The sequence below is a fragment of the Sceloporus undulatus genome, chromosome 1 (assembly GCF_019175285.1).
Source record: "Sceloporus undulatus isolate JIND9_A2432 ecotype Alabama chromosome 1, SceUnd_v1.1, whole genome shotgun sequence".
NCBI classification, from domain to species: Eukaryota; Metazoa; Chordata; class Lepidosauria; order Squamata; family Phrynosomatidae; genus Sceloporus; species Sceloporus undulatus.
In genome coordinates, this window is record NC_056522.1 from 372783967 (window position 1) to 372803930 (window position 19964).

General features: G+C 39.9%; 2 protein-coding genes across 2 annotated transcripts in view; one reads left to right on the forward strand and one right to left on the reverse strand.

The window, feature by feature from the left end:
- The window catches only part of LOC121931880 (coiled-coil domain-containing protein 175-like), a 23627-nt gene continuing 3663 nt past the window's right edge, over positions 1 to 19964 (forward strand). Inside the window, exons 1-9 of the mRNA XM_042469999.1 lie at positions 1 to 76; positions 2439 to 2575; positions 6637 to 6747; positions 10172 to 10243; positions 10851 to 10986; positions 12353 to 12484; positions 13881 to 14019; positions 16850 to 16929; positions 18969 to 19121. Of these exons, the coding sequence (XP_042325933.1) occupies positions 6695 to 6747; positions 10172 to 10243; positions 10851 to 10986; positions 12353 to 12484; positions 13881 to 14019; positions 16850 to 16929; positions 18969 to 19121 (765 nt within the window). The 5' untranslated portion in view covers positions 1 to 76; positions 2439 to 2575; positions 6637 to 6694. The remainder of the gene's footprint in view (positions 77 to 2438; positions 2576 to 6636; positions 6748 to 10171; positions 10244 to 10850; positions 10987 to 12352; positions 12485 to 13880; positions 14020 to 16849; positions 16930 to 18968; positions 19122 to 19964) is intronic.
- Positions 14039 to 19964, reverse strand: part of LOC121931861 (JNK1/MAPK8 associated membrane protein) — a 17646-nt gene continuing 11720 nt past the window's right edge. Inside the window, exon 8 of the mRNA XM_042469968.1 lies at positions 14039 to 14160. The gene's annotated coding sequence lies outside the window, so the exon portion shown is untranslated. The remainder of the gene's footprint in view (positions 14161 to 19964) is intronic.

The window sequence follows — 19964 nt, forward strand, 5'->3', positions numbered from 1 at the left end:
GCTTGTCAATGAAATAACTAATAAGGATGAAAGCTTCAATGAAGAAAGAGAAGATCTGCTACGAAAGATAAAGGAGGTAAGAAGGTGAGAATATGTGTGCTTTGATAAGCTAGGCTTCTGACTCAGAAGATACTGAAAAGTAAGTGGAACATTCTCCGTATGTGGGGTATATTTAGAGAGTCTAGTATTTGTTGCTATAGTTCTTGAATTTTGTTTTTTTAATTAAAAAAAATACACAAGTGGCATTTCTGTCATTCTGCACTATTTTCTGGCAATTCCCAGCAACAGCTGCAACATTTTATTCCTCAAGTGGGCTTCTTTTTAAATCTGAGGCACATCAGAACAAAAAAAAAAATCTCCATTTCTTTTCCTTCTCTTTTTACCTTTCCCCCTTGGGGTCAAAGTTCATCATTGAGCCAGTGAAATGGCACTTTTCCATTATAGCAATACAACAAAAAAGAAAAGAAAAAGAAATGGAGGAGAAAATTTGACCTTCATATTTTAGGATCACGTCAGACTGCTACAGTTATCTGTTTTAAACAGTTTTAACTTTTAAAACATTTTGAATTTTAACGTGATTAATATGCTTTTAGTCTGTTTCTGTGTCCTGTATCACTGCTTAGAGGTGCCTCCTCTGTCCCAGGAATTTTTGCTGGGATCCATGTGAAAATTATTAATCTGAAGAAAGGAGATGGGGAAGATTATTAATTATGAGGGACAGAAAACAAGAAAGGAGAAGGTTTTGGGGGAAAATGTGGCAGAGAAATGGGTGTTTCAAAAATTCATGCAGCTGTTTCCTTCTCTGCCAAGGTCAAACAGGGACAAAGGGGGGCGTGTTTGTGTGTGTGCATGCATGCATGTATGCATGCATGTGCATGTATGTAAAATCATGGATGGCATTTTTAGCTTCATTCTGGAGTGAAGTTTAAATTTAAATGGAAATTTAAAATACTATAACTGCACAGTGGACCCTCCATTCCACATTTGCTGGGATTAAGGGTACAGGACCCGCATGAACGTGGAAAAACCGCAACTAAAAAAAATCTATCTTTTTTTATCTGAGAGAACACCTCTCTAAGAATCTCTAGGCCCTCCAGCATGACCTCTGGCAGATATTGACCATAGAGTCATGGTGAAGGACCTAAAGATTTGGAGAGATAATATATTCATAAAATCCATGAATAATCAGATCTGCAAAAGCCACCAGTGTGGAAGGCCATCTGAAAGTGTAGTATTAGCTACACTTTCTCCACTTCTAAAATAAATCAAGTTACGTTGGGTTTTTTTAATAATAATAATAATAATAATAATAAATTTTATTTTTACCCCGCCTTTCCATAAATATGATCAAGGCGGCTTACAAAATTTGAAACATTACAATACAAGATAAAAATTCAATATAAAAGTTAAAAAACATTATTTCAAAGAACAGGAACAGGAAATCAATAAAATACACATGTCAAGGGCAGAGAGAAGGAGAAATTAATTTACAACGGTCCGGGGTCGAAAGGAAAAAATAAGGGGCAGGAAAATAAACAATTTAACTAAGGTGGGAAGGCCAACCAAAATAGATACGTTTTCAGATTTTTCTTGAAAATAACTAGTGAGGCGGCAGAGCGAAGCTCTACGGGGAGCTTGTTCCAAAGTGAAGGGGCAGCGATGGCAAAAGCCCTCTGTGAGGTCCATGCAAGGTTTGACCTAGGGACCTCCAACAAATTTGTCCCAGATGTTCTGAGTGTGCGGGGCGGATTATATGGGGAGAGGCGGTCCTCCAAGTACCCTGGGCCCAAGCCATTTAGGGCTTTATAGGTCAAAACCAACACCTTGTATTGAGCTCGGAAGCGAATAGGCAGCCAGTGAAGGTCTTTTAAAATAGGTGTAATATGGTCCGACCTGGAACTGCCAGCGACCAGTCTAGCTGCCATATTCTGCACCATTTGCAGCTTCCGGGTTTGGTACAAGGGTTGCCCCATGTAGAGTGCATTGCAGAAATCCAATTGAGAGGTTACCAAAGCATGTACAACAGATTCAAGGTCCTTACGGTCCAGGTAGGGACGCAGCTGGCGTATCAGCCGAAGCTGATAACAAGCACTCCTGACCGTCGCATCCACCTGAGAAGTCAGCTGGAGCGACGAATCAAGGAGCTAATTATTGATTACCTGCACACATTAACCCTTTTCTACCAGCTTTCCTATATCTGTTTAACACAGGTTTCTCTCCAAGCACCTTGAACAATGTCATGCACTGAGTACTCCTCTGAGCAAGGTACCAATGGCAGAAAGCAGGTGGAGGAAGTGGAGGACCTCAGGCAGCACAGTATTTTGCATTGGCCCTGAATGAGAGCTCTGAACTGTATTCTATAGTCCTCTGTGAATGTCATAACATTTTGAGAACTGCACTGTGTAGTAAAATTAACCTTAAGTGGGATTTCTTTCTAGGCTGAGGAGCAGCTGGACCTGGCAAAGCGATGCCATAAAAAACTGAAAGATGAAAATGATCTTCTTAACACACAGTTAGAAACATATACTGATGAAGAGGAACGTTACCGTGAAGAAAGAGACTCACTTGCTCTAGAGTATGTTAATGTTTGAACTAGTTCTTAGTTAAATGCTTCCGTACTATATACTGAAGTCTAAAAACGTGTAATTGAAACAACCACATACTGCTTCCCGGGTTAACCCTGCATCTTTTGAATGCCCCTTGCTCTGTTGTTCCTGCTGGGAACATAATTCCCGGGGTGGGCTTGGAGGATTTAAGGTGAACTGAAACTCATTTGCATTAGGGCTGCATCTGCACTGCAGAACTAATGCAGTTTGACACTGCTTTAACTGCCATGGCTCAGTGCTGTGGAATCCTGACATTGATAGTTTGTGAGATATTTACATTGTCCTACCAGAGCTCTCAGACAGAGAAGACTAAATATGTCACACAACTATAAACCCCAGAATTTCATAGAACTGAGCCATGGCAGTTAAAGAAGTGTCAACCTACATTATTTCTTCAGCACCCATTGTGCCACCACAGCAGTACATCCAGCTGCAGTATTTTATTCCCACCTGTGAGTGGATTTCATTTTAATTCTGAGAGATATTGAAACAGAAAAGGCTGTTCTGCTCCTTTCAAAACATGTTTTAATTGGTTTCAGTGCATCAGTGGATCATGAAATAGTTTTGCACTATAGTACTGTAATCATATCTAATTATTATTATTTTATTATTATTATTTATTTATATCCCACTTCTCCAAGCAGATCAAAGCGGCTAACAATAATAAAACAACACTAAAATCAGTAAAACATCACATAAACCACAAAACCTCCCATCACAATAAAAATATTTTAATTATAAACTAAGCAGGGCCAGTTGAGGGGCATTTGATGGGGGCCACTGAGAGGCTAGTCGGGGAAAGCCTGCTAGAAGGGATACGTCTTTGCCGCCTTTTAAAAGCAGTCAGCTGACAATACGTTGTTTCCTCTGGCAGGCTATCCATAACTTGAGAGCGGCAGAGAAAAGGTCCTCAGGTAACCGCCACCAGCCTAGTTTTTGCTGGCCGCAGCAAGTTTTACCAGAGGATCTCCGTGTGCAGGATGGATTGTATGGGAAGATAATCCCATAAGTAAACTGGGCCCAAGCTATGAAGGGCTTTAAAGGTACCAAACATGTACTTTGTCCGGAAGCTAATAGGCAGCCCGTGTAGAGATTTTAATATAGGTGTTTCATGGGTCACCCCTAGATCTTCTGGTGACCAATCTGGCTGTAACTCTAAAAGATTTTTAAAAAAAAAAAAAAAAAAGTGAGAGGTTAAATTTTGCCCTTCAAAAACATGTACAGCATCAGAAACTAGGCCCTCTTTCTTTATTGTTTTAAAACCCCTTTGGAGCATATCCAAAAAAATTTGATACATAAAGCCATTAAAAAGAATGGTAGAAGTAGACATAGGTGATCAGTAGTAGCACGCACCATCCAGGCAGGTAATTGCACAAACCCATGCTTCTTTAGACCAATCTTCGTAACATGTCATACTAAAAACTGTCTTTGGATTCCTATAGTGCAGGGCTGGGTATCATTTAGCCCTCTAGTCCTGAATCCCAACTTCCAGCATTCACTTTACCATTGACTATGATGATAAGCCTGCTGGGAGTTGCAGTCCAAAAACATCTGAGAACTGTATGATTTCCATCTCTGCTGTAGTGTGGTGCTATCATTTTGCATAGGTTAAAACCAAAATCTTAAAAAATGTTCCTTCTTTGCTTATATTTATACTAGTAAACAGGCCCCTGTTTCATTTCCTGAATTTTAGAGAGCATGGTTTGGGAATTGAGGGGAGTTGGACAAGTATTTGCTGAAGCACAACATCTTAATTAGGCTTGCCATATCCCGCCTGGGGGTGGGACTTTCCCGGTTTGGGGTGGTCCACACCGGGTCCCGCCCCGGTTTGCCCGGGCTGAGGGGAGGATTCCTTGCCGTTGGGCTCGCCCCCGCTGCCGTCATGGCGAGGCTGGGGCCAGGGCCGGGAGGGAAAAGCCTCACTCAGCGAGGCTCCTATTCAAATGTGGACACACAAAAAAAATGTGTCCTACATTTGAAAAATTTTGTCCTACATTTCCCCCAGTTTGGAGGTCCTGACGAATGGCAACCCTATCTCAATCCATTTTATAGACTTTTATAGACAACTCAAAGTCAGGATTTCAGGCTAAGCCCGGCTTACTTTCATCATAGAAAGCCTGTCAATAAGCTTTTACAGTGGTACCCCGGGATACGAAATACCCACGTTACGAATTTCCGGGTACGAAAAAATCCCATAGGAATAACTGTTCCGGGTTACGAAGGTTTTTTCGGTTACGAAAAAAATTTGGTGCTTTTGGCGCTATTTCACACGAAATCGCGGTTTTCCCCATTAGCCTATGGGCTTTTCGGCTTGCGAAAGCCTTTCGGGTTACGAAGCGGCAGCGGACGAATTACTTTTGTAACCGGGGCACCACTGTACTCTTGTTGCTATTCCATTGCTGTCTTGTTCAATAGGTCCCTTTTGCTTCAGTTCCACTCCGCAAGCAGTTATGTGGTGTGCGTGGCATGATTCTGTCCTCCCTCCTCTTCGCAGCAGCCAACATTGTCCCAAAGCTGGCTTTGTGTACCATTCACAAAGTGATCAGCTTCTTTCCTGAAGATGGCTCCTGTGTATTATTCACACATCAAACTACTTTGAGAGGGCAGTTGCCTGCTACAATCACACATTCCCACCCCTTCCCCTGGAAGTCAGAATTTGGCGCTGGAACACAAGATCGCATGACCATGGATTGCCAAAGCACAATCGGTGGGGGAAATGTGATAAGAATTATACTGATATGCTTCCATTCTTAATTGTGATTGTAATAGGACAGCAGCTGGTGTGATAAAGTTCATAATGGTGGTGTGAAATCTTCACTTACTTCATTCCCTATCAGTCATTGACTCAGAGCTTGAAAAATGTTGGAGTTTTGTTTTGTTTTGGTTTTTGGTTTGCCTTTTACCATTGTGACTAGGACAGTGGTTCCCAACCTGGGGGTCGGGACCCCTTTGGGGGTCGAATTACAATTTCCCAGGGGTCGCCAGGGACCCCCCTCAGAGCACCACTTCCCAAACAAAGGGCTCCCAAGCTAGGCCCATTAGAGCAGCAGCCACCTCCAGGCCCCTCCTCAGTTGCTTAGCATCTGCCCACAGAGTCCCCTTTCCTGCCTCTCTCAGGAACTTAGAGCTCTGCAAAAAGGAAGAGAGACAGCACAGCCAAAGAGTTTCAGTTTCACTTTGAACCACTACCCCTCTGCCCTTCTATGATGAGGCTTTCTGGTCAGGTTTCTTCAGAGGAGGCTGGCCATTGCCATCCTCTGAGGCTGAGAGAGTGTGACTTCATGCCCAAGACTCAAAGCATACCCATCCTGGGGCTTTCGGGACAGGTTTCTTCAGAGGAGCTTTTCCTTTGCCATCCTCAGAGGCTTTTTTTGTGATTAATCACTATGCTTTACTTATGTTCAATGAAAATACAATTCATAACAGTAGCAAAATTAAAGTTATGAAGTAGGAACGAAAATAATTTTATGGTGGGGGGGTCACCACAACAGGAGAAACTATATTAAAGGGTTGCAGCATTAGAAAGGTTGGGAACCACTGGACTAGGAGATTTTGGAAGCTGTACTTCAAAAAAAAATTACTTTCCAAGTTATGGAATTGAGGACTTTTCTTAACTATATATATGTATGTATGTATCTTTTATATTTTGGAAAGCAGGGATGGGGAAAGTGTGATCCACAAGCGCCCACAGAATTCTCCCACCATCCCCAAATTCCTTTTTGTTTTCTTCCATGACCTTCTCAAAATGGCAGCTGGAAGTGATGTGCTGTCTGTTCCTGTCACCATCTTGAGATGGACCTGGACATTTTTGAAGTATTTCCAAGCATTGTGGAAGTATTTGGATACACTGTGGGAGTACTGCAGCCTGAGGGAGGTGTGGGGCTGTGGAAAATTGGCCCCTGCTTGGTTGCCCATCCTTGTTGTAAAGTCACCAAAATGGAATGGGTGTGGGCTAGAAATGTCTTTTACAAATGAATCAATGCATGTGTAAATTTTACATGTTTAACCAGTTTCTTCCTCTTCTTGATAGACTTGAACATTTATCCAATCTGCTAACTGAAAAGCTTGACTATGTAGCAAGGCGGTTAATGGAGACAAAAAATGTAGAAGAAGAGCTGGACAGACTACAGGACATATTTGAGTAGGTTTTATTTTGAATGCTAGCATAGTAATAAACTTTAGGATCCCATTAGAGATTGGCTGTTACTTAACAAAGAAGGGTGAAGCCCAACATCCCTTCAGTAGCATAGCATGAATATGCACACAGAGATACGCTAAGTGAGCACTACACAACCACCCTGGAGAACAGCAACACATGTCAATGACTGACTAGGTGTCATTGTGCAAGGAACAATACAGGGTGTGCAACTACAACACTCAATGCGCATTTGCAACATACAAAGACTAAGCACAGAGGAGCATACTGTCTGCACAATTCTGCTTCTGTCAGTATCAGCAGAATACATCTATAGCACAGTGGTGACTTTTTGGCTCTGCATGTGTAGTGACATTTACACATGCATATGTCCCTAACTGAATGCCAGCCAAGGTCTGTAAATTAAGTTATTACAAAACTAGAAAGCTTAATTCAGATATAATGGTGAAGTTTAGCATTGTCAGAATAAGCTAAGGTAAGTTTTCCACTGGCACACTTTAGCCTTCAGTCTCCACCTTAATGTGCAAGGGAAGGACACTGACAATTTCCATTTTTAGTTATGAACAAACTGCAGATTCTTGTTATATTTAAAATAGGGATACAGTCGGTCCTTCTTATACACGGATTTTTTATACACGGATTTAAGCATACACGCTTTGAAAATGTTCCAAAAAAGTATAAATTTACCTTGATGTTCCATTTTTTATTAGGGACACCATTTTGCTATGTCATTATACTTAATGGGACTTGAGCATACATGGATTTTGTTATACACGGGGGATCTTGGAACCAAACCCCAGTGTATAACAAGGATCCACTGTACTTATGTTTAGGCTAACTGTAATTGGTTAACAAACCAGGATTTGAAATCTTGGTTTGAGTCTGGTTTATGTGAACCACTCTGCTGCTACGCTTCATTGATTTGATACTCGCAGTCACAGAACTTGACTGACCTTTACTGTGAAAATATGCAATAAAGAGAGACACCATCCCTGTGAGTTTAAAGGGTAACATCATATACCTTATCATACTTGAGGAATCCTGCTCAGAAATTTGAAATAGATTTAAAATAGAAAAAAACACAAACGCGGGAGGGTTTTCACACGATGTTTCTGCAAAACAGAAATAATGTGAAAATAAAGTAAAAGTAAAGGGGACAGAAATGACATCTTTTTACTTTTGGAAAATTCCAAAAGTAAAAAGGTGTTGTTTTTATCCCCTTTACGCTTGCTTTATTTTCACGTTCTTTCTGTTTTGCAGAAACGTGTATGAAAAACCTCTCACATTCGTGGATTTTTTCTACTTCTAAAATCCCATTTCTCAGCTGGATTTATCTAGTGTGATAAGGTCCTGTTGGATTATCTGCCTACTCTACTCATTGCTGACAAGAACAACACCATGGAAATCCAGGTTTCATTCTCAGGAAGAGATTGGAGCAGATAAAGCATGAGTCTAGAATTATGTAGATGTTCCTCTTTATAAGTCCTTCTATACAACCTTTTGATTGGGTGGGCTATAAATACATAATTTATCATTTATTATTATTTCCACTACCTTTTAAATTGGATCGCAATTCAGTTTGAAACAGTTCAAATGGCCCTGATTTCCACTTAAATCAAATTGCTGAAGCGATTCACTGAGAGGGGCCATGCACCAAACCCACTTAACCAGCGTCTTTTTGATGCTGATTTTTTTCCTCGTCTTTTTTGATAAATCAATTGCACGAGTGTGAACCAGATGCGGATCGGAACTGATTTAAATTTGCCCTTCGGCCGGCTGGAGCGGGTACATTTTGAATTGATTCATGCATGAATGTGAACCACAAGTTTTATTTTAGAGGGGGAAAATGCGATCAGGGCAAATATAGTGGGAATCACGCTCCGCTGTCAAATCGATCCATTGATTTGGATCGCACACTGATTTATCTGTAAGTGGGAATGAGGCCTTTGTATCAAAAGGATGCACTGGCTGACATCTATTTCTTGATATTGTAATGGTGACTGAAAATGAGGAGATAGAACCACACAGCCAATCTGTATCTTTTGAATGGGCATGTGTTAAAACCTGAGTATACAGTGAGGCTTAGAAGGGGAAAGACATTTTTAGGAATAGTTGACTATGGTGATAGGCTCTCTCTCTGCTGATAGATCAGCTAGATTTTCTGTTGTTGTTGTTGTTGTTGTTGAACGCAACCTGATTGTACATATAGTTGGATCCACAAAGATAAATCTTGTTTGTCCAACAGAAATCAAGCTTGTGTCACTTATTTTCTCTAGAATGGAAATAAAGTATTATTCTGACACTACATCTTACTGAGTCATGTAAAAAACTGAGTTCATGTTTTGGGATAAAGGTAAGATGGAGCAAAGAACTATTCTGTTTATCTGGAAGCTATCTAGCACATTCCTGTTACTTGAGTAGGACAAAACTCATTGTGAGAGGAACCCATTGTTTTTATTTTTAGATCATCCTGGGTGAAGTTAAAACTGTCAGGGAAACTTCAGTTTGGGTGATGGCTGTAGAGCAGTTGTCGCAGAGACCAAAAGGAACAAGGGTTTGTCTGGTGATGGCATAAATTCTGGCCAATAGATGACCTCTACCGCTAGCAGTTCTTCTATTCCTCTGGAATAATAATAATAATAATAATAATAATAATAATAATAATAATAATAATATTTATTTGTATACCGCTATTCCAACATTAGATCATAGCGGTTAACAACATTAATACAATAAAAAAGATAATACATATCCCCAACAACAAATATCTCCATACCAAAAAACCCATACTATACAACACATCGTTAAAAACATTACTATTTACAAGACAACAAAATTAGCTGGATAGAAACAGTTGTGTATTGGGGGGAGAACAAGATAGAATTAGGACACATGAGGGAAAGCTTGTCGGAAAAGGAAGGTCTTGAGATTTTTCCTGAATAGATCTACAGAGGAGACAGAGCGGAGCTCTTCGGGAAGCGAGTTCCAAATCCGAGGGCTGAGGTAGAAAATGCCCTTTGCACAGACGAGACATATCTCGTCTTAGGAACCCTCAAAAAATGCTGCCCGGTTGATCTGAGAGTGCGGGGCGGACTATATGGGGAGAGGCGGTCCTCCAAGAATCACTTTGAAAACCTAAAAGAATTCCCAGTGTTTGCTCCAGGACAGTAAAACACAATTTGCTCTTCACAAACCAACAAAAGAGCAAGCATAGCAACATTACTGAATGGCATACCACTATTGTTGAAATGTTAATTCTGTTTTCTTAATGTCAGCTTGGTGCTGGTGATAATAGTAGTGTGGTGGTGGTGGTGGTGGTGGTAGTAGTAGTAGTAAAGAGATATACCTTAGAAATCTGTTGTAAGAATGTATCAAAACTTACTATTCAACACCTTCCTTCTTGTTTCAGCACCTCACAGAATACCTATTCAAATGAGATGTCAGTTTTAGAGGTAGTGTTAAACAAAGAAGCCGAAAGAAGGTAAAATATTTTCTGACAATAAAATGTTGTATCAAAGCCAACATACACTTGCAGCTCCTTGGATGTTTGCAAATAAATGTTGTTACTTAGATTTGGACAATGCCAACGTCAGTGTATATGCTAGAGCAGTGATGGTGAACCTTTTCGAGGCCGAGTGCCCAAATTGCAACCCCAAACCCACTTATTTATTGCAAAGTGCCATGTCCCTCTGGTTTTCTAGTAACAAACTCTGGCAAATTCTGTGCTGGGGCGATGGCACATGTGCCCACAGAGAGGGCTCTGAGTGCCACCTCTGGCACGCGTGCCATAGGTTCGCCATCACTGTGCTAGAGTCTGTGTTCACACCATCCAGGCTATTTCTTTCTGTTTGTTACTATTATCGTTATTTACAGCATTTTCTTAAATGTCTTTTCTTTAAAAACCTTCCGTTCTAAATATATGTTGGAATAAAAAATTTTGCAGGCCAACAGAAGGGCAGCAAGGAAGGAGCAAGTTTGAAATGTGGTCATGTAGAATGCTTAATCATTACTGTTTTCAGTTTCTGAACAGTTTAGCACTTGGCAGTCATGCTTGTTAATATATCTCTCCTCTCTCAACTAACTGCTAGGGCAACGCTTCAGAACCAATTGAATGAAATTACAGCACAATATGAGAAGTTGACGGTTGACCATGAAGCATTAATGAACAGTTCAAAGGAGAAGAGTGATGCTGCTAAAAAACTACTTAATGAATTGATGGCACAGGTATGTTCCCTCTAAGTTACAAGAACAAAATCAAGTTGACACACATGAGCCATGTTCCTGCTATGATTTACTTCAAATTGCAGATCGGGTTAAATGTCCATCGTCCCCACTTGTTGCCAGTTTCGATCCGATTCTGATCTGATAGGTTTGTGAAAGTGGAGTAAACACAGAAAACCCACTTTTATTTGACAGTATTTTTCAAGAGGTCTTTTCTTTTGGAGGGGGATCCGGTGTGTGTGTGTGTTTTTAAAAATAATTTTTTGAATTGGAAATGCGATTTCTCATTATCCTATAGAAGCACCAAAGTGAGCAAGGGCTTCCCTATAATGAGCAATGGCTTCCCTATCATGGTCATGTGGCTACAAGGCTAAAAAGTGAACAAATGAAAAAAGTTGATGGTGCGGGGAGCACTATAAAGTATCCCCATGCAGCTGAAATTACTGCTGGCTGTGTTGCCAAAATTATGCCTGGCCATGTCACCAATGACACGGCTATGCAATCAGCTTGATTGGCATTTTTAAAAGGGGAGGGGGGCAATGTTGCAGCACAAATACAAGTGGGGATGACATTGGGGTTTTAAAAAAAGCCGAATCCAAAAGATCCTGCTTCATAGTGGGAACGTTGCTACAGTGGAATCAAATCAGTGATCTGGACCGAAATCTCATTGCGAACCAGTTTAAATGGTAAGTGGGAATGAGCCCATAGATTTTCTACAGGTGAAGGAAGACTCATAGCCAAGATAGTGAGGGTTTTTTTTAAAAAAAGTTTCTAGTCTTATGTCTTCAGATGGTTCCCTGATTAATATTTAATATCCTACATGACTACTGATTCACAAAAATGGTAATTATCACTGCCACCATTCCAAATGGATGCTTAATATTTAATACTTTTGGAATGCAGACCTAACTACCCAAAGTTGCTCTGTGGTGAAGTTTAAAATCTGGTGGAGGTGCTCCATTGCTGCTATCCACTGATGGAGAATTGCTGCACAGTATGGAAAGGATTGCTATTGTGGAACTCTGCACTGTGCACATAGAAATCTTATTGCGGTAGAAGGCTCAAAGGCCTATATCCAATTGTTAGCCCACTGGTAGTAATTACAATAGCAACTTCTAATGAAGCAACTATAAAACTAAACTGTAAAATACTGTATTCTAATGAAATATAAATAAATACATAAATAAAAACCTGGTATGGTAGGCTGAGAGAGAAATCTATACATTATTTAGCAGGATTAAGATCCCAAATTCCCTAGAAATTTGTCTCTCTTCCCCAGCACTTTGACTCTCTAAATTTAATACTGCTATCTACCACTCTACATTACATCTCTTCTTGTTATTTGTTTGTTCACATTTCTCATGATTAGAATAAAAACCTGAACAAACACATTAAAAAGGATGAAGAACTGATTAATATTCTCACTGCCATGCTACGTAAAAAACAAGCTGAGTATGAGCAACATGATGCTAACTTGGAGGCAGAAAACCAGAACCTTGAGGTAAATGATTTGTCTTTTGAATAAAGAACTGAAATATTGGATTTGTTCTCTGTTAGTTGCATGAGTGTGGTTTTCTTTTTTAAAGCGTATCTTTACTGAATTAGATAGCAAGCTCTACAGGCAAGAAGCACAGCTTGGGCGTTAAGCCTTTACGCTGATTATTTTACATAGATCTGAAGTCCTGTCCATGTCTTATCCATGTGTAAGTTCCTCTATGTAAGGGGTGGACATTTTTGTCTAATGCAGAATGGATATATTCAGTTAAAGGCTGAAATGGAATTGCTCATGGGGCACATGGTCACCATTGTGTACCACTATGCCTGCTGGTTGTACTATAGCACTATAACTCTTTTTTTAAGGAGGAGAAGAGGAGGAGAGAATGTATATATAAAAGGGTTACAAAACTCTTTGGCCAGTAACAAAGAAAAAAACTGTGTCAAAATGGCAAGAGACTACCGATTCACCATGTAAGATGTTAGGGGAGAGCAGGAAGAGGTTTGTGGACCAAGAAGTGGTTTGTAGAAAGGAGGTTTAAATGGAAGAGGGTTGGGAGTTACAGGAAAGGGTTGTTCAGAGCATTGTGGAGAGTGCTAGTGAAAGAGGTAAGGAGATGGCCCATTAGGGTTGGATGGCAGAGGCTATTTCTACTGGCTCTCTCAACCGTCACAAATGGTGACTGGTAATTTTTGTGGGGTTTTCAGGCTATGTGGCCATGTACTAGAAGAGCTGATGTTTCGCCAGCATCTGTGGTTGGCATCTTCAGAGATTCAGCATTATCTGATGCCAGCCACAGATGCTGGCGAAATGTCAGCTCTTCTAGAACCTGGCCACATAGCCCGAAAAATCCACAAGAAACTATGGATGCCGGCCATGAAAGCCTTCAACTTCACGGTGATTGATGATCTGGTGTGAGCCAGTGTGGTGTAGTGGTTTGAGCATTGGACTCTGGAGACTTTGGAGACCAAGGTCCAAATCCCTGCTCAGCTATGGAAACTCCCTTGGGCAAGTCATACTCTCTCAGTCTCAGAGGAAGGCAAAGGCAAACTTCCTCTGAACAAATCTTGCTAAGAAAATCCTGTGATAGATTGGAGGAGGTTAAGGTCATCATAAGTTGAAAATGACTTGAAGGCACACAACAGCAACAGCAACAATACTTGGAAGGAACATGAGTGAGTGAAAAATCACAGGCATGACCTCTGGGTGTCTGCTGTTTGATGAGTCTGGCCCTGCAAGCTATCTGAGTGTGACATACCCACAGCTGACTGTTCCAAATCCATTGAACAGAACAGCTGTGTAAAAGAGCTGGGATTCTGCATCCTACCCCTGCAGCAGATCCTGAGGAAACCTATTGTCTTTTTACTCAAAAATTGTCCTTGGCTATTTGTTTTGTCAACAGGCATTATATCATGCTAAACTAAAACGGATAGAAGAAATGGAGGAAGAACTAAAAGTGAATCTTCCACTCTCAGAGAAAATGGCAATAGAATGTGCAGAAGTAAACACTGGTTACAAAAACCAACAGGATTTGTATGCAGGTACATCTTGAGTAGGTCCCATATCACAGTTATTATGAACATAAAGGTGGGGTTGTAAGAAAATTTCTCCAAGAAAAGTGTCTTCTACAGTATTTCTGCTCTTTCTTCCAACTCCCCTTCCAAACCTTTGGACACGGTAGCCTGTACAGGAGAGAACATACCCAGTGATAGAACTCACACTTCGATTGCAAGTTTAATCCCTTCCATCTCCAGTTGAAATAAACAGCCTAAGACTTTGAAGGTCTGCTGCCATCCAAGAGTAGGCAAACTGGACCAGGGATAAGGCTGTATTCTTTTATAACTTAATAAGGAAAAATAAAATAAAAAAATAACCACAAAGTCAAAATAAGGTGGAGTTAAACATGTACAAGGTATTTCAGATCACATCCTCAGATATTTTGACATGTTCTGGTGATAGTTCCAATGAATAAACAGTTTTGCATGAATAGTTTGGAATAGTATTTGCTATTTAGTGCTTATTGTGTGGTTTTGGAAGAGTGCTATATAAACTTGTTATAACTGCCTTGTTTACAGGGCAGACTGCCCTTTTGTTCTGTGCACAATGTTGTATGTTCCTTTAAAAATGCTATTTCAGTCCACCATGCCTCTACTCAGTAAACCCTAAAGGGAAATTTCCCCCTATCTATTAAACACATTTCGAAAATAATATATAAGTGATCTTCTCACCTGAAATTACGCTGCCTTATATTCTGAGGCATGGAGATTGCTTATATCTTATTTTCAAGATGTATCTGCTGTTTATAACCCAGTTGGGTTCAAAATATAATAACAGTACAATAAAATAACTGTAACTACAATCCTGTACAAGTATATTCAGATATAAACCCCACTGAATGTTGTAACATTTAACCTCAGTTAAGTGTATATGGAGTTGCAGCCCAAAAACAGTAAAAAAAAAAAAAAAATAAAAAAAAAGGAAAAGGAAAAGGAAAAGTCAATTAAAACATAGGTTAAAATTCACGGAGGCAGTTACAAATGCATAACCTAGACTTATGCATTCATAACTGAATTGTATTTACAATCCCTACATATTCCCTTATTTAGGAAATATGTATGGACTGTGAAAATCCCCCATTCCTCACTCAGTGGGCAGCAACCACTGTGAGCAGCAGGTGTCTGTTCCCTTATAGATCAGGAAACAGCTTCCGCACCCACACACCTGCTAGAAATCTCTGGTTCAAAGGAGAATTGCAACAGAGACCCTGCTTCTGGCTTTCGCGCCAGATATCATTTACAGATGGTAAACAAGAATGGGAGGGGAGGGGGGTTAGTCTGGGAAATACCACTTCAGTATGTGACTAAGGATGTTGTGCCATCATGGGAAGGCATGACTCATTGGAAAAGACAATGATGCTAGGAAAGGTAGAAGGTAGTAAAGAAAGGAAAACCGCATGATAGATAGACTCAAGTAGGGAGGTCACAGTATGAATTAACATGAACCAAGCAGAACAGCGGAGGCTTGGAGATGTGTCATCCACAGGGACACTATGAGTCGGGGTCAACTCGAGGGCTGTTAGCAACCAGAAAATGTAAGTAAGGTAGCTATGTAGTTAAGTAAGTGATAAAGAATCATGGCTAGAGTCAATAAAAACAGGTCAGTTAAAAAAAAAATCAAGCTGCAACTGTCACAATGATATGTTTATCCAGTCTTCTGAAGTACAGACCAACAGCTGTGGTGTTGAACCCTTAGCATTGCCTTCCTTTTAGGAAGGACCAGAGCCAATGTAAAACAATTCCTCCAAGTCCCAGCCCAAATAGTTGCTTCAGAACATGGTTGAAGACATCATAGACTATTGAGCAGTCCCCCTAAAACCAATAGGGTCATATTCCCCTATCAAGTTCCCAGCACAGATCACCTACCAAGATTAGCAGAACCATAGACATGCCAGGTTGAAATGGATCTTAAAAATCTGACTCCTCTAGGAATCCTAGAGTTGAGAAATCACCACATGCCACCAATATTCAGAATACTGGAATCTAGTTGGGTATTCTCCAATATGGCATGGTTCACAAAGGGCTTTTTCACCACTATAGCCCTATTACACTACAGTTTTATCACCTATCCTAGCTTTTAATCAATTTTCAGGATCAAGTGAAAATGCTGCTTTTAACTTTGGAAGTCCTAATTACTAGGGATAAAGTTATTTAAAGAATCACTTCTCATATATATATCTATCCGTAGTTTAAGATCTTTGGAGGAGGCCTAGTCCAGGTAACCTTGCCAAATGAAGCAAATTGTATAACCATAATAAAGAGGCCATTTTTTTTTTACTCATGACATGCCAATTATGGAATGCTCTCCATGGTGCCAGGTCAATTTAAAATATTCCAATGTATTCCTGTAACATTATTGGAACTATGATTTGTGATGTGTCTGATGCTGCTATGACTTTGACAGGGTTGGTTGGATTCAGAATCTCCTTTTTGCTGTTTGCTACATTTCTTTTATCCTCTGTTGCTGGTCTTTACGTATTTTATTATTCTTTTTTATTGCCTGAGGACTGCCTGAGAACCTTTTTAGTAAGCAGCAAGCATATATTCACTAAAGAGGACCTCCACTGGCCTGATGATTTGGATTAGTTGGTTTTTAATATGTAGTTTTTAATCTTATACTGTTTAATCTTGTTTTAAGGGGAGGCATTATATATATATGGATGCATTTTAACTTGTTGTTATTTATTTATTTATTTATTATGATCAGTTCACTCAGTTTATTCTAATAACTCCTGCTAATTGTAGCTTGTGTTAACTTAACCACAACAGTGACATTGAGCCTTCAAAATAAGTTTCTCCTCCTCTTTTTAAAAAGAACTACAAGATGAAGAACGCATGCTAAACAAGTCCGTAGAGCGGTCCCTGAAGGAGATCAGCAAACTCAAAAGACAAAAGGTAATATTCACTGCTTTTGGCATCATACTTTCATGTCAGTTATTTCTGTGATTTCTGTGACTGCTGTTCCTTTATCCAGATATATTAGGACAAAAGTGGGCTAGTGTGCAGGGACAATACCATTCTTCCCTTTGTGCCACCACAGTGAGCTGAAGCGCTGCTCTCAGTATAACTGGGAATGACACGACATAACTTTTTTGGCCAAAAATGTCCCTAGATTTCAAGGGCTTTTGGGAAACAGTGGGAGCTGGAGATCCGTAATCATCCCTTTTTATGGCCATTTGGGTGTAGGTGTGGGTTTTATGTAGGGCCAAAAAATTAACCAGCCAAGTATTTTTTTTTTTTAAAGGAGAGGTATCAGAGAACACAGATGGGTACAAAATGGCACCTGGAAGCTGCATGTGATCTGCAGGTTGCACTTTCCCCACTTCTACTTTAGGTAGTAAATTTATCCAGGATTTTTTTAAAAAAAATTAAGGACCATTTCTTTAAGCCTGTATAGTGGAGCAGAGAACGGCACCATTAAGGTTATTTGGCAGACCAAATGAGAGCGGCTGCACTGTTTCAGATAGAAGTGATGTTATGTAGAAATGTCTTAGTTAATGTAGAGCTTGCTTAGTGACTTTATTAGACCACAGCTCTCAGAGTTCCCAGCCTGCAGGGCCTCTGCCATGCTGCCTGGGGATTCTGGAAATTACAATACAAAAAAGTAACTTTTCCCCAAGTCCTATGCTAACGACTGATCAGGAAACCAAACACAGGAAAATAGATGTAAGATTACTTCTCTTGTACTAATGCCCTACTTGCTTTTGAAGCATAAACTGAGAAGGAGCATTCAGTTTCATGAAAAATATTTGCAGACTATACACTCAGCAAACTGCATAACCAAATTCTAGGAAGCACTAACAGTTCAGACAAGTTTGTTCACCATTCAACCATTTTTATTCCTCCACAGTGTGATGACTGGCTTGTACATGTGTGAACTGTTCTGAAGAAAAAGTCTTATTTGAGTTGGCACTGGGTGGTAAAGAAAGTACAATTGCCATGCAATTATTCATTTTGCAAGTAACTGGCGCTTACAGCTCCAGAATTATAAAATGTGTGATTCTAAAGGTTTTTTTGTTTGTTTGTTTGTTTGTTTTAGTTCTCATGCATGTGATGGATGCAAAGAACTATGGAAATACAGAATTGGTTTCTGGTGCTACCTTTCTTTTCCAGAAGGTGTTTTGGCCCACCAATGGCTTTATTTGTGATTAATTTTATAATTTTGTTGTAGGGGTCTACTACTTCATGATAAGGATTGCTAATTGTAGATTTTCCCATCCCTGAGAGATGTCAGGAAAAAGCAATCGTTTTTCTCACAGTGTCAAGACACTCAGGAACTCCCTCACCCACCCATGACAGGAAACCATGCAACTTTCTGAAGAAAGCTACGCAGCTTTCCAAAAGCAGCATAATCTTTTGGAAAGCTGTGCAGCTTTCTCACAAAAGCTATGGAGCTTTTTAAAAAGTCCGAGGGAGGAAACACAAAAAAAGAATGTTGCAAAATTTTTAAAAGCTTACTCCCTTAATAGACAGCTTTTTTATTTCATCTTCATCATTTTTATTACTCTCATAGACCAGCACAATTAAAAGACAGCAGGAAGCACAAAACAGATGAATGAAGCTTCAAAAGCTATGGAGATTATCAATGGGGGATGAATTGTCCTTGTCTCATCCTTTTCCAATTCTCATAGTGAAATTGTGAGATTTTCATACATCACACTTATCCCTCCATTATCCTGTCCAGAAAGCATAATTGACCATGATTACGCAAAAGACTTTCATGGGGAAGTCCCATGAATGGGTAGTTGCTGGAGCATTCCTGGATTTTCATGGGTTAAGTCCTGGATAAGCTTGATGTCATCTGAAAATCTTCAGCGTGATTGTGTGACTTTGCCAGGAGTATGCCTTTTTCTTCCTCCAATTTCCCCCGTTTGATAATCTCTTTAGATTGTAAGTGCCTCATAAATAATAAATCAACAAATATTTGCTTACAGTTTCAGGCAAAGAATGAATTAAAGAAGAACAGGGAGATAGCATTTCACATACTAAAACAGTTCACATACACTCTAAAGTATGTTGAGAGAGACAATTATGAGATGGACAGACAACTCTACATTTTGGATGCAGAAAATGCCAGATTAAGAGCCGTGAGTACTTTTTGATCATATCAAAGCCTGTATTATTAGAAATGGAAGTTACACAGTAGTACAGAACAAAACTTTAATTACACGGGGCCTGAACAGAGAGGACAAAATAAAGCTCCTTTGGGTCACTTTGAAGGTATGCTATTTAAATGACACACATATTTTAAAAGGCCAGAAGCTGCACCAAAGCTGCACTCCAGTCCTTAGGTCTGGAGTGTGGTTTTAGTGTGGCTTCTGGCGTCTTAGGAAGCATGCAGCATTTAAACAGCATACTTCCAAAAGTGACCCGAAGCAGCTTTATTTTGCTCTGTCTGTTTGGGCCCATTGTTTTGTATTTTATTATAGACTTTGATTATTTCAGATATAACAGTTTTACATCCAATTAGGCATTATTGGCAAAATTGACCATATGGTGCTTTCTCAAACAACTATGGGACATGTTGGACCTTGCAAGAAAGCCATTCCTCTTGTAGGAGAACCAGTGTGGTATCGTGGCTTGAACATTAGTTTCTGGGAAACAAGGGTTGAAATCCCCACTCAGCCACAGAAACCCACTGGGTGACCTTGGGTAAGTCACATTCTCTCAACCTTAGAGAAAGGCAATGGCAAACTTGTTCTAAATAAATCCTACCAAGTTTAGTGGGCCCATGTTACTCACTGGTGTATTGATCCAGGACGCCCCATGGATACCAAAATCCGTGGATGAACATGTCTCATTAAATATAATGGTGTAATAAAATGGTGTCCCTTATATAGAAATGGCAAAAGCAAGGTTTGTTGTCGTTATGTGCCTTCAAGTTGTTTCCAGCTTATGGTAACCCTAAGGTTAATAATAATAAATAAATA